This window comes from Myxocyprinus asiaticus, chromosome 5 (assembly GCF_019703515.2).
Source record: "Myxocyprinus asiaticus isolate MX2 ecotype Aquarium Trade chromosome 5, UBuf_Myxa_2, whole genome shotgun sequence".
Taxonomy (NCBI): Eukaryota; Metazoa; Chordata; class Actinopteri; order Cypriniformes; family Catostomidae; genus Myxocyprinus; species Myxocyprinus asiaticus.
This window is the reverse complement of record NC_059348.1, coordinates 23,855,332-23,870,060: the sequence shown is the minus strand read 5'-3', so window position 1 is coordinate 23,870,060 and position 14,729 is coordinate 23,855,332. Positions and strand designations below refer to the sequence as shown.

The 14,729-nt window shown below is 41.2% G+C and overlaps 1 protein-coding gene across 3 annotated transcripts in view; it reads left to right on the top strand.

Annotated features, from left to right (window-relative positions):
• LOC127441537 (netrin-G1) overlaps nt 1-14,729 on the top strand; it is a 94,246-nt gene that overhangs the window by 74,677 nt on the left and 4,840 nt on the right. Inside the window, exons 5-7 of one of the 3 annotated variants that reach the window (XM_051699080.1) lie at nt 5,079-5,105; nt 5,441-5,485; nt 5,899-7,280. In XM_051699080.1, the coding sequence (XP_051555040.1) occupies nt 5,079-5,105; nt 5,441-5,485; nt 5,899-5,903 (77 nt within the window). In that variant the 3' untranslated portion in view covers nt 5,904-7,280. Of the gene's footprint in view, nt 1-5,078; nt 5,106-5,440; nt 5,486-5,898; nt 7,281-14,729 lie in introns of those variants that run through there. The other 2 variants (XM_051699077.1, XM_051699079.1) reach the window with 2 other exon arrangements.

Below are 14,729 nucleotides of genomic sequence, written 5' to 3'. Positions count from 1 at the left end.
GAGAGAGTGCTATATGCAGTGCATCCGTTTTAATTAGCATGATTGGTCACCACATTAAGAAGATTCAAAACAATATTTATTGTTTGAATTTGGTGATAACATTTACATGGTTTACAAGCTGAAAATAAAAATATAATTAAGCCCAACAGTCAAAAATGTTTTTTGGTCTAAAATAAAATTTTTACGTAAAAGCCCACTGTGACTTAAGACTCCACATGAAAAACCCAGTAAATTCATTAAACATCTTACCTTTTGGGGCCTGGGTAGCTCAGCGAGTACTGACGCTGACTACCACCCCTGGAGTCGTAAGTTCGAATCCAGAGTGACTCCAGCCAGGTCTCCTAAGCAGCCAAATTGGCCCGGTTGCTATGGAGGGTAGAGTCACATGGGGTAACCTTTTCGTGTTTACGATTAGTCGTTCTCGCTCTCAGTGTGGTGCGTGGTAAGTTGTGCGTGGATCCCGGAGAGTAGCATGAGCCTCCTGTGCTGTGAGTTTCTGCGGTGTCATGCACAATTAGCCACGTAATAAGATGCGCAGACTGATGGTCTTAGAAGCGGAGGCAACTGAGACTTGTCCTCCGCCACCCGGATTGTGGTGAGTAATCGCGCCACCACGTGGACCAAGTAAGTAGTGGGAATTGGGCATTCCATATTGGGGAGAAAAGGAGATCAAAAATAATAATAATAATAAAAAAAAAAACATCTTACCTTTTAGGATTTAAGAAAACTGTGTGGTTATCCTAACTTTAAGATGTTATTTACGAAGATATTTAAGAAAAAAAATCGAGAATTTGAATGCTTAAGTTTTTTCTTATAAACATTCTTAAGAAAAAAGCTAACTTTCTTAAGAAGTTTATGCGGGAATACCGAATATTCATAACTTTTTCTTAAGTTACAAATTAAGAAGAAAATGGTAGTTAGGAAGAAATTTCTTTCTTAAGAACGTTTCGTGAATCCGGCCCCAGGACTATTGTCATTGTTATTTGTTTGGGCTTCATGAGCCACCCTTTAAGGTGGGAGCTCTGTCACGTCATTCTTATGTTTTCCTTACAATTAAAGTTCTGAGTTTGGGTCCTCACTTTCTTGTCTCTTCACTTCACAAATTGTGACAAAAACACATAATTTCCAATATAAATTACCCATAAAACATGGTATCATACATGCAGCATGTGGGGTATTTCCAGAAAAATAGGTGATATTTATAATAAATGTTTGAAAAGCCACCAGTAGAATGGTATTGATGTATATCTATTTCATTATATTAAGCAAATTGGCTCTCATATTTTGGACCATGGTAGAAGAACACTTTATTTCCCAGAATGCTCTAATTTAACTAACTCTTAAAATAATCTTTAAAAAGTGCCTCTATACTCATGCATGGGTGCCAACCTTTAACCATCAAAACCTTAAGATCTAATGTGCAGAGGAGGATTTTAATTTCTCTGCTCTTGTTTGAATGTTGGGTCCCAAGTGAAAGGAACAGGTGCTCGAGGAGTGCAGAATTATGTGTGTTTGGTACTTTAGTGATGAATAAGATGCTTGTTGGTTTATTCAATGCACATTAAGCTTATCCATCAGCTGCCCACTTCTGCCTGTTTTCCACACATGTCATTCATAGCTCAGGTGAGCAGAATTTCTAATAAGCAGTCAGTCGATAACTCTTAAATGAGGGCTATTCTGTGCTGCAAGTACAGAATGATTGCGCTGAACCATGGTTGTTGTTTTTGTTTCTTTTCACTTTGTCCTATTAATTTAGTTAGGTTTGTGTTAGTTTTGACTATAAATGTTAGTTTTATTTTAATCAGTATATTGAGTTATTTAAATATTTAGTGTATATAAACTAAGCAAAAAAAAGGAACGTCCTCTCACTTTCAACTGCTTTTATTTTCAGCAAACTTAACGTGTAAATATTTGTATGAACATAAAAAGATTCAACAACTAAGACATAAACTGAACAAGTTTCACAGACATGTGACTAACAGAAATGGAATAATGTGTCCCTTAACAAAGGGGGGGTCAAAATCAAAAGTAACATTCAGTATCTGGTGTAGCCACCAGCTGCATTAAGTACTGCAGTGCATCTCCTCCTCATGGACTGCACCAGATTTGCCAGTTCTTGCTGTGAGATGTTATCCCACTCTTCCACCAAGGCTTGCAAGTTCCCGGACATTTCTGGGGGGAATGGCCCTAGCCCTCACCCTCCGATACAACAGGTCCCAGATGTGCTCAATGGGATTGAGATCCGGGCTCTTCGCTGGCCATGGCAGAATACTGACATTCCTGTCTTGCAGGAAATCTTGCACAGAACGAGCAGTATGGCTGGTGGCATTGTCATGCTGGAGGGTCATGTCAGGATGAGCCTGCAGAAAGGTTACCACATGAGGGAGGAGGATGTCTTCCTTGTAACGCACAGTGTTGAAATTGCCTGAAATGACAACAAGCTCAGTCTGATGATGCTGTGACACACCGCCCCAGACCATGATGGACCCTCCACCTCCTAATTGATCCCGCTCCAGAGTACAGGCCTCAGTGTAATGCTCATTCCTTCAACGATAAACGCAAGTCCGACCATCACCCCTGGTGAGACAAAACTGCGACTCGTCAGTGAAGAGCACTTTTTGCCAGTCCTGTCTTGTCCAGCGTAGGTGGGTTTGTGCCCATAGGTGACGTTGGTGCCGGTGATGTCTGGTGAGGACCTGCCTTACAACAGGCCTACAAGCCCTCAGTCCAGCCTCTCTCAGCCTATTGCGGACAGTCTGAGCACTGATGGAGGGATTGTGCGTTCCTGGTGTAACTCGGGCAGTTGTTGTTGCCATCCTGTACCTGTCCCGCAGGTGTGATATTCGGATGTACCGATCCTGTGCAGGTGTTGTTACACGTGGTCTGCCACTGCGAGGATGATCAGCTGTCCTTCTTGTCTCCCTGTAGCACTGTCTTATGCGTCTCACAGTACGGACATTGCAGTTTATTGCCCTGGCCACATCTGCAGTCCTCACGCCTCCATGCAGCGTGCCTAAGGCATGTTCACGCAGATGAGCAGGGACCCTGGGTATCTTTCTTTTGGTGTTTTTCAGAGTCAGTAAAAAGGTCTCTTTAGTGTCCTAAGTTTTTATAACTGTGACCTTAATTGCCTACCGTCTATAAGCTGTTAGTGTCCTAACGACCATTCTACAGGTGCATGTTCATTAATTGTTTATGGTTCATAGAACAAGCATGGAAAACATTGTTTAAACCCTTTACAATAAAGATCTGTAAAGTTATTTGGATATTTATAAAATTATCTTTAAAATACAGTGTCCTGAAAAAGGGACGTTTCTTTTTTTGCTGAGTTTATATATATTATTTTCATTTTAATTTAAAGGGATAGTGCATCAAAAAATGTAAATTATCTTGTTTATTCAGCCTCATTCCATCCCAGATGTGTACACTATGACTTTCTGTCTTCTGCTGAACACAAATATTTTTCCTGAAGAACATCTCAGCTCTGTTGGTCCATTCAATGCAAGTGAATGGTGGCCAGAACATTGAAGCTCCATAAAGGACATACAGGCAGCATAAAAGTAAACCATACAATTCCAGTGATTAAAGCCATGACTTTATAAGCTATATGATACATGTGTGTAAGAGGCAGATCAATATTTAAGTCCTTTTTTTACTATAAATTCTCCTCCCTGCCCTGTAGGTGGCGATATGCACGAAGAAAGTGAGTCGCCAAAAACAAAAGAATAATGTGGAAGTGAAAGTGGAGATTTATAGTAAAAAAAAAAAAAAAAACGATCTGTTTCTCACTCACACCTTTCATATCACTTTCCAAGATATGGATTTAACCACTAGTCACATAAATTACTGTTATGCTGCCTTTATATACTTTTTGGACCTTCAAAGTTCTCACCACCATTCACTTTTATGGATTTACAGAGCTGAAATATTCTTCTAAAAATCTTAATTTGTGTTCTGCAGAAGAAAGAAAGTCATACACATCTGGGATGGCATGAGGATGAGTGAATGATGAGAGAATTTTAATTTTAGGGTTGACTATCGCTTTAAGAACTATCAGGCTGCCAAAGATACAGTAGTGCGTTAACTGATATCATTCAAATATGATTAAGTGTAATTGCAATTTAGTGGCATTTTCATGGTTAATGAAGGTGGGTTATTAAGGTTTCAAATTTTAAAATAAACTGTGGATCAAAATGAATATTAATTTGTGGTCATTTTTTTTATTTCAGTATTGGAGTGAGAAAATTGTATTTTAGTTTAGTTTCCGATTTGATTGATTATTTTAAATAAAAATAATTAATTAATTTTTCATGTTGGTTTTCAATAGCAATAATAACACATTGTGTCTGAACTCTTAAGGGGGCAAAAAAATTATAATATGGCAATGAAATATCTACTCAGTTAGTCACAGTTGCTAGGTCAAGCATTTTACACTGGCAACTATGACACGAGGGAATACACAAAATATTAACCACCACACTGATCCATAGTTTTTTGCAGCCATTGTATGATGAGATATTTCAGTGCCACAACAGAAGGCAAGTTATTCTTGTAAAAGCACAGATCTGACTGGATAGCAGTGTGTAGGTCCAACAGTTTGAAATGTCAGGCCTGTCGTAATATTAGATGGGCTGAAAATAATAATAATAAAAAAAGACAATCTGATGAATAGAAAAGTCAAATCATTGATTAAAATGTGTGTCAGCTAACAGCACTGCTGATTAATGAACAATACAGTAACATAAATCAGTCTGGCAGGCCGCATGTATTGTAAATGAAAAGGACTTTCCAATACAAGTGACAAAAACAGCACAGGAAAAATTACTTTAACTGAAGCTCTTCAATTTTGTCATTGATTGTGATGATGTTGTGGTACTGCACTGCTTATTATTATCAAAAAGATGGAAGGAATGGTTTAATTACATTTTTGCCGCTTGTCTAATGTTTTTACTGAAAGCCTAAAGCTGTGAAGCCATGTTTGTCACATACTGAGAACTAAACATTTAGAGACTGAAACCCAGATATATGTATAAATGCAATATCAATGATGCTAACCAAAATGCTTTCTTTTTCTCCAGGTATCCCAAGCAATCTTGGCACCTCTGGTGAGTTATTCACTAATTCATTCAAGGCGTAAAATACAGCATGTTTTTTTTTTTTTTTTTTTTTTTTGCAGATATGGAAATTCAAAGAAAAATTCAGACCTCCTAATTCAAGGTCTGCCGATGATTCAATTAATTGGTTAGTATGGAACAGCCCATATAATTAATCATTTTGCTACAAGTAGAAGCATCCAGAAGTCTGGATGCAGACCTTGTGTTCAAAGACCTAGTGTTCATTCATTAACCATTACTATTGAATATAGTGAATTATTACTGAATATAGTGAATGAAAAAACAAAAGCAACAATAATTTGACTATATCTTTTACTTTAATGAAGTTCGGCCAAATGCTTCCTCACTTGGAGCAGCAAATCGAAATCAAGGTAAGACCTCCCGAAATATATATATATATATATATATATATATATATATATATATATATAACATTAATATTTGTTATTATGTTTAAATTATTAATTATTTGCCCTCAAAGCAACCAACCACAGATTTTTCCAACTCAAGTAGAAATACAGACAAAGCTCCTTTGTTTGTTTCCACTTTGAGCTTCTCCATGATTTCAGTCTAGCTCCAATTCTCAACTCGCTGTCCAAGAAATAATTTGATGTGAGTCAGTTTCCGCTAAAGACATTTAGGTTGTTGATGACAATAAGATGCGTATAATCAGAAAACAAAGCCTGAAAGCAGAACAGCTTAGATACGGCTGCTGCTGGAAGTTAATGTTGTCATATTTAAGGGGATTGAAATACTGAAGGGTTCTTATTTTCATCGTTTACAGAATAGCACCCCTGCTGGTGATGACTGACAGAGGGTGGTCTCTTTTCTGTCATGACCAGAAGCAAAACAAAACAGAAGATTTTGAGGTTCAGTCTGGTTGTAAAACACCCACAGATGATAGATCCAATCCTTCTGTTAGTGAGCAGCCAGTCGACAGCTGTGTTTAATGAGGACCTCCTGAATATCAGGGGTATTTTATAACTTTGCAGTGAAATTAGTCTGTGTTTTCTCATGTCTGGTCTCTTTTTTCCTGCACTTTAAAAGTTCGATTTCATAGGACTAAAACAATAATTTGTCTTGTTAAAATTTCATGAAAACACTTTAGTCTGATTGAAATCGTACCAGTCTGATTTTTGCAAAGTTGGACTGACAGACCTATATAATGCTGTTATAGCTCGGCTTTGGTTAGTTGTAATGTGTATGCACATGTGCATACAGTAACCACAATTGGCATCGGCGTTGTGCACATGTTCTGAAAGACAGAAGGTGACGCGCAAAGAGACCCGGAAGTCAAACACAAAAACTTTTGTGATGATGATTAAATGTGGTTAATGTGTTATATAGATTTTATTTTTTATTTTTATTTTTTTAATTAGATGACTTATTAATGTTATCAATCAAAGTTACTACCAATATAATATACAGAGTCTGGATTGGTGGGCAATTGGGTCAGGAAAGGTTGATGAACCCTGCTCTGAATCATTAACAAAAAGGGCAAGTATAATAGGCTAACCGAAAAAGCTTTCAGCCTCAGCTATAAAACTTTCAGCCTCAGATTCTACACTGTCTGTCCAACACACTCTCATAATGATACATCCCTTTTGCTACTTTTTGCTTGTACCACCAAAATATCCTCCTCGGTCTGTTGCCTGCAACACCAAATATCACCCTTTGACCATATTTTTTATGTCACTCTGATGCCATGTTCAAATAATTTAGGATGATTTCAATACCTTAACTGAGGCTACATTTTAAAATGAAAATAACTGACAATTCATATTATATTATATTATATTATATTATATTATATTATATTATATTATATTATATTATATTATATGTCATGTCATCTCATGTCATGTTATTTAATGCTCATTTTTTTCATTGTTTTGTTTGCCGTGGAACACAAAGGGAGTTTTCAAAATGTCTGAGCTGTGGCTCAAATAATGAGAAACGTGCAAAAAGTATTATCATAAAAATAATCCATGCTGCTGTAAATACTCTTGTATTCTGGATCTTCCATGATTTCAGAGATTAAAACCATAAGTTTCACTCTGTTCCTCACATGGAGCTATCAAATGGCTTCAGAAGACATTGAAAGCAGCATGAGTCATTTTTCAATATAGGAATAATTTTATTGTTTTTTGTAATTGTTAAAATAAATTATTATGACAGCACCTGCTTGTTATGTCTTTTATATTGTTGGTTTGTTATATTGTTGTTATATTTGTCAGTAGGTTTAGGCGTAGGGGTGGGATTACAGTAGGTGTTCAGAATATCTACATTACTGTGTCATGTAAATAAAATTGTTACTACATTTACATTGTTGATAATTGGTTAGGTTTATTAATGGGTATGGGTTAGGGGATCTAAAATATCAATAGGTCTGCATACCTACAAATATAAAAACACATAACCAGCATATATCCTGCCGTATGGATTTCTCCGTAATAATGCTCTCATCATAAGGCAGGGTGTATCAGAGACAGCTTTTAAACACTGTGACTCCAGCTGCCTCCTTCTCCTGTCAGTGAACAGATAGATCTGTTGTATGCGTGCGTCACTATTGCTAAAGTCAGAATCTGCCTGTTCTGTTCTGTTACTGTGTGAAGAAGTCACTGTACCCGACGAAGGTGCGATACAGCACATACAGTATGTCTCCCAGAGAGAGACAAACCTCGGCCAGGGTTCATACCTCAGTCTTTTCTTAGGTTAGAAGGTAAAGCAAAACACAAGTGCAAATCCAGTCCATGCCACTGTACACTATATGTGACAGATGACCTTGCACATCGTCCACGGAGAAGAAGAAGACTGAGACAGGCATAAATCTGTATGTGTTCAATGCTCCCTTAGTGTGCATGTAAATATTTGAAGAAATAAATAGAGCCTGAAGATTTCAAGTTTAAATCCCAGCAAAATCTTTCCAGAGTTGTCGCTCAAAACAGACATCTGAGCTTTTCTGAGCAACTGTTAAACCATGCCAGATGGGCTTTTTGAGGACTAAGAGACATAGTAAAAATATATTTAATGCCTGAAGTGATATCTCAGTGTTAAAATTGTCTCCCCAATGCTTAAAATGATATTAAAGAGGCTCTTTGGTTAGATGTGAGTTAGAATCGTATGTCTGTTTGTATAATATTATTCAAAAGACATGTCCTGTTATTTGATTGGACAAGCAAGCAGCGTTCCAAGAGTGCTGATGTTTAGTATGACATCAGCATATCCTGTTTGGATTTGTTTGGAACCATTTTTGTTAGCTGACCTATCAGAAGCAAAATAACTGCCCATATTGTGCATTTAATACTTGATCATCTTCTTGTTGTATAAAACTACATCATTTAATTATTGCTTAAATGGATAGTTCACCCAAATATGAAAATTCTGTCATCATGTACTGACCCTCATTTTGTTCCAAACCTATATGACTTTCTTTTTACCATGAAAAACAAAAGGAGACGTTAGGCAAAATGTTTTTGCATAAAAGTAAATGGTGACTTGCATAAGATATCCATTTTATGTTCCATGGAAGAATCATATGGGTATGGAATGACATGAGTGTGAGTAAATGACGACAGAATTTGCATTTTTTAGTAAACAAATGCTTTAGGAAAATTGTGAACAATAGTACAGAAATTCTCATCCTGTAACAAGCCAAAATTAGTTGTTGTACAAATCACTGTATATATATATATCACTTCTTAAATAAAATAAAAATAAATAAATACAAAATTGGATATGGCTGGTTTAGTTCAGCTTCTTTCTGTCCCTTCTTCTCTGGATATAATCCATCTCAATGAAGAAAGCAGTATGCAGTTACACTCATTTTCTGAGCAAATAGTCCTGTGTCTCCTCCCAAAGCAAATATTTTCCTCAATAATGGAAGGGAGTACAATGCAATAGCAATCATCTTTTTTTCAACTAAAGAGTATGTTTACAGGTCAGGGGAAGGGAGATTAGAGTGAACTGGGCTGGACTGGCATCATGGCCTACCTTTTATTGCACACTACTGCCATGTTTGTCTAGATTTAAAAGTAGAAATTTGGATGAGGGAAAACTCAAACAAAACCTAATTATGTGGCATGTTTGTTTTTCATTTTTGAATGATTAAAAAAGATCAAACTTCAGACCAGGCAAGGAAATCAAGAAATGTTCAAAGCATTCTTGAAAGGTTCCTATACAATAGTTGTTGATTGTGTTTTGCTGCATGGTAGAGTGACCTTCACATTCTTGTTTGCATACTAAAACAACAAATCTCATAAAGTTTTCTGTAGGAGGTTACCAGCAGTGCGGCATTCGCTCTGTTGGTAGCTCCATCCCTGCTGAAAAGACAAGCATACTGTAGTTGGTCACCAGCACATATTTAGTTTTGGATGCTGGTCCCCAGTATGGGATGCTGGTGTTCCAGGCTTTTTAACTAGCTTAACTAACAAGACGTCTTTGGTCACCCAGCCTCATTTTGCTAGTGAGTAGCAGAACAGCATCAAACATTGACCAATATAGACCAGCCTGAACCAGCATGGCAATTTAAACAATAGTTTAACCCAAAATGAAAATTATGTCATAATTTACTAACCCTAATATTGTTCTAAAACCATATGATTTGCTTTCTTCTGCAGAACAAAAAAAGGAAATATTTTAAGGAATGTTGCCACAGCTGAATTCCATACTATAGTGGATGATGCCTCACTTTGAAGAAAAAAAAAAAAAAAAAAAAAAAAACACCCAAAAGTGTCAAAAGTAGTCCATTTGACTTTTGCATCATATTCCAAATCTTCTAAAGCCATACGATTACTTTGTATGGTGAACCAACTGAAATAGTTTTTTTTTTTTTCTATAAGTCCTCGTGGTGGCATAGTGACTCGCCTCAATCCAGGTGGCAGAGGACAAATCTCAGTTGCCTCCACGTCTGAGACCGTCAATCCGCGCAACTTATCACGTGGCTTGTTGAGTGCGTTACCGTGGGACAAGTGCGTTTGGAGGCTTCACGCCATCCACCGTGGCATCCACGTACAACTCACCACATGCCCCACTGAGAGCAAACCACATTATAGTGACCACGAGGAGGTTACCCCATGTGACTCTACCCTCCCTAGCAACTGGGCCAATTTGGTTGCTTAGGAGACCTGGCTGGAGACACTCAGCACGCCCTGGGATTCGAACTCACGAACTCCAGGGGTGGTAGTCAGCGTCTTTACTCACTGAGCTACCCAGGCCCCCACCAACTGAAATTTAAGTCATTATTCACTCCCATATCAAATCAAATAATGATTCACTCAACACTGCAAAATAATAATAATAATAATAAATCTATAAAATTTTCTTACTGAGTATTTTGTCTTCTTTTCCACTAAATATCTAAACATCCTTGAAACAAGAACAAATTGTTTGAGAAGAAGAATGGCCTACGATATTAAGAATTATTTTTTACATTTTTTAAGCAACACTGCAACATGGTACAATCCTTCTTTGTGTAGCCAAGTGGAGAAAGTTCATGAAATTTAATTCTATACATAAATTGGGCGTGGCCTTTTTAAGATTGGAGTTTTGCGACACCTGCTTTTCGGCACTCTCTCGTGTTGCACATGTATGCTGGTTAGTGACGTGAGAACATTCGTTGTGCAAGAGAGCTCCCAGTTGTGTTCATTGTTTTGGGGTAAATATCCACATTTACACAAAATGCTTATAAATTGCATTAAATATGTGTTCAGAAGAGTTGTGTGTTAAAACTGAGTGTTTGTTATGGATTATTTTTGAAGGATGCATATGGATTGCATGTGTGGAGTTTGACCACATTTTGCACACATGAGGACTGGGTATGTAAATTTAGAATTAACTGTATCTTATTTAATTATATATAGCCCAGAGTGTTTTCCATTTAAGTGAACACGTGTAATGAGAATTTTGTTTTAAACTGTTATACATGTCCTTAAAGCCTGGTTAAAAATGCATAAAATGCTTTGTGATTTAAGCTTGTGTTAAATGCATACAATGCTATGAAATATATAAGCATGTATTAAGGTGATGTATGTTGAAACATATGGTTAGGCTAATGCCCTGTTTGTATTTTCATTTGGACATTAGCCTCTACCATATTTAATATTTGTATTTCATTTTTGTATTTAATTTTCGTATTTCATTGTACCGTATTTAATTTTTTTGTATTGTCTTTATTTTTTTTAAATACATCGACCGCTGTTTTTTTGTTTTGTTTTTTGTTATAAAGCTGTCAGATTAAACCCCCCAAAAATAGTTCTGTATCCTATGGTGATTATTTACAATCGACTAAATGTGTATAATAGATTAAATGGATATTAAGAGAACTTCAAATACTGTATGTCAAGTTGGTAAATCAAGAATAAGGTGCAATAACACTAGATAGAATTCCAAACTAGCAATCAATTGTTGTCTTAGAGCACAGAATGACAAGATGTAGAGAAAATGTTTTGGTTACTGTCGTAACCTCTGTTCCCTGATGGAGGGAACGAGATGTTGTGTCGATGTAGTGACACTAGGAGTCGCTCTTGAGAGCCCAGAACACCTCAGATCTTTGAGAAAAGGCCAGTGAGAATTGGCGAGTGGAATTTGCATGCCACTCCCCCGGACATACGGGTATAAAAGGAGCTGGCTCGCAACCACTCATTCAGGTTTTGTGCTGAGGAGCCGAGACAGGGTCCCGGCCATTTCAGCGGGTAGTACAGCATTGTGGCGGGGGGGACACAATGTCTCGTTACCTCCATCAGGGAACGGAGGTTACGACAGTAACCGAAACGTTCCCCTTCTGTCACTCACGCGACGTTGTGTCAATGTAGTGACACTAGGGGTCCCTATACGAAACGCCACAACTAGCTGAACCTTGTTACGTGGACTGCTGGTGCCGGTGCAAGCAAGCTGCTGTGTGCGTAGTAGCAGGCACACCGGTCTGCACGTAGCCTCCCCCAACGCCCCAAAAAACGTTGTATAGTTCCCCTCATCCCTGGGGGGGGGGGGGACGTATCTAGTATGGAAACAGGCTGTGCCAGCCGGTAGATGCGATCCAAGTTGATGTGCAAAGTACGCACCGGACACAGCAATGACAGGGCTGGGTCTGCCTCCTCCTGGGGCAGTGCTTGCAGGTTCACCACCTGATCCCTGAAGGGGGTTGTGGGAACCTTGGGCACATAGCCTGGCCGGGGTCTCAGGATTACGTGAGAGTCACCCGGACCGAACTCCAGGCAGAGAACGCTTGCAGGTCCCCGACTCTCTTGATGGAGGTGAGCGCAATCAGGAGGGCCATCTTCAAGGAGAGGGCTTTCAACTCGACTGACTCTAGCGGGGCCACGAGGGTGACCTGCTCCTCATCCTCCCTGACCTTGCACAGGCAGTGGGAGGTTTCTCAGGAGGCAAATAGGTCTAATTGTGCTTTGCCGAACCGACTCCAAATCAGCTGGACCACCTGGGGGTGGAGTCTCCACTCTCCCCTGAGTGTCACCTGCCGTGACAGCGCGTCCACTGTGGCGTTGAGGTTGCCTGGGATGTGAGTGGCCCACAGTGACCTCAGTCGCCACTGACTCCATAGGAGGAGACGGCAGGCGAGTTGCGACATGCGACGTGAGCATAAGCCACCTTGGCAATTTATATACGCTACTGTCACTGTGTTGTCCATCCAGACCAACACGTGCTTGCCCCGGATCAATGGCAAAAGCCTCCGCAGGGCGAGCAATACTGCCAGCAGTTGATGTGCCAACACAGTCGCGGTCCTGCCCAGGAGCCAGCGGCTGCATGCCCATTGCACATGGCACCCCAGCCTTGCTTGGAGGCGTCTGTTGTAATGACCTGGACACTTGCTTTAGGGGAACTCCTGCCCATAGAAATGCAAGGTCTGTCCAAGGGCTGAACAAGTGGTGGCAGATCGGCGTGATGGCCACGCGATGTGTGCCGCGGCGCCATGCCCATCTCGGGACTCGAGTCTGAAGCCAGTGCTGAAGCAGTCTCATATGCATCAACCCTAGTGGCGTGACCAGCGTCGAGGATGTCATATGCCCCAGGAGCCTCTGAAAGTGTTTCAGTGGAACCGTTGTTCTCTGCTTGAACGACTTCAGGCAGTTCATTACCGACCGCACGCGCTCGCTCATGAGGCGCGCTATCATCGAGACTGAGTCTAACTCCATGCAGAGAAAAGAGATGCTCTGAACCGGGGAGAGCTTGCTCTTTTCCCAGTTGACCCGAAGCCATAGCCGGCTGAGTTGCCTAAGCACGAGGTCCCTGTGTGTGCATAGCAACTCTCGAGAGTAAGCTAGAATCAGCCAGTCGTTGAGGTAGTTGAGTATGTGGACACCCACTTCCCTTAACGGGGCAAGAGCTGCCTCTGCGACTTTCGTGAAGACGCGAGGGGACAGGGACAGGCTGAAGGGGGGGACCTTGTACTGATATGCCCGGCCATCAAAAGCAAACCTTAGGAAGGGTCTGTGCCGAGGTAGAACCAATACGTGAAAGTACACATCCTTCAGGTCTACCGCCACGAACCAATCTTGATGCCGGACACACGCCAAAATGTGCTTTGGCGTCAGCATCTTGAACAGGAGTCTGTGCAAGGCCCGGTTCAGAACTCGCAGATCCAAGATTGGCCGCAACCCACCGCCTTTCTTCGGTACATTGAAGTAAGGGCTGTAAAACCCTTTCTTCATCTCAGCTGGAGGGACAGGCTCTATCGCACCCTTGCGCAGAAGGGTCGCGATCTCCGCACGCAAGTTGGCGGCATTCTCGCCCCTCACCAAAGTGAAGCGGACGCCGCTGAACCAGGGCGGGCGCCTGGAGAACTGAATCGTGTAGCCAAGTTGGATGGTCCTGGCCAACCACCGCAATGGGTTGGAAAGCGCTAGCCACGCATCCAAGCTCCGGGTGAGGGGCACTAAGGGGACGATTGTGTTTAACGTACCTGTGGGAGGGGCCTCGTGGCGGGAGGGAGCAGGGAATGCCACGTCAAGGAGCCTCGCTTTGTCTCAAACTCGTGGCTGCGCTGAGGGGAACCTCAAAGCACTTACTTTTCTCCATGTACCCGACATCGGAGGGATCGGCGACGGGGGAGGAGTGACTTTTTGACCTTCTTCGTAGTCCGGGCACAGGTGCACCGCAACCGCCTTATCCACCCGAGGGACCTCCGTATACCCGTGGGCCGCCCCGTCATCGAGGGTAGTGAGAGCAGACGAGCTGGGAGGTCGATTTCGGGCAGAAAAAAGTGCCCTCCACGTCCTTGTCAGCTCATAGTGCACTTCTGGGAAGAAAGGGACCGGGGGGGTGTGGCTGTGAGCAGCGCCCCGAACCCAGGAACCAATCATCTAGCCGCGAGGGCTCAGGGGAGGGTGGAAGGTTCCACTCCAACCCGACACATGCGGCGGCCCGGGCAAGCATGGCGGTCATCTCGCCGTCAGCCTCAGACTGGGCGGGCCGACCCGAAGGTGGCAGCCCAGTCAAGTCCTTGGCATCTGACATCGCCAGTACACTCTCCAATGCACCCGATTGAGCACTCATCCCACTCTGGAGTGCCGAAAGGGACACTAAGCTGGCTCTGGGGCAAGCTGGTCTCCTCTCAGAACTCGCCGGGGGCAAACGACCGTGCTGGGGAATGGGAGGTCC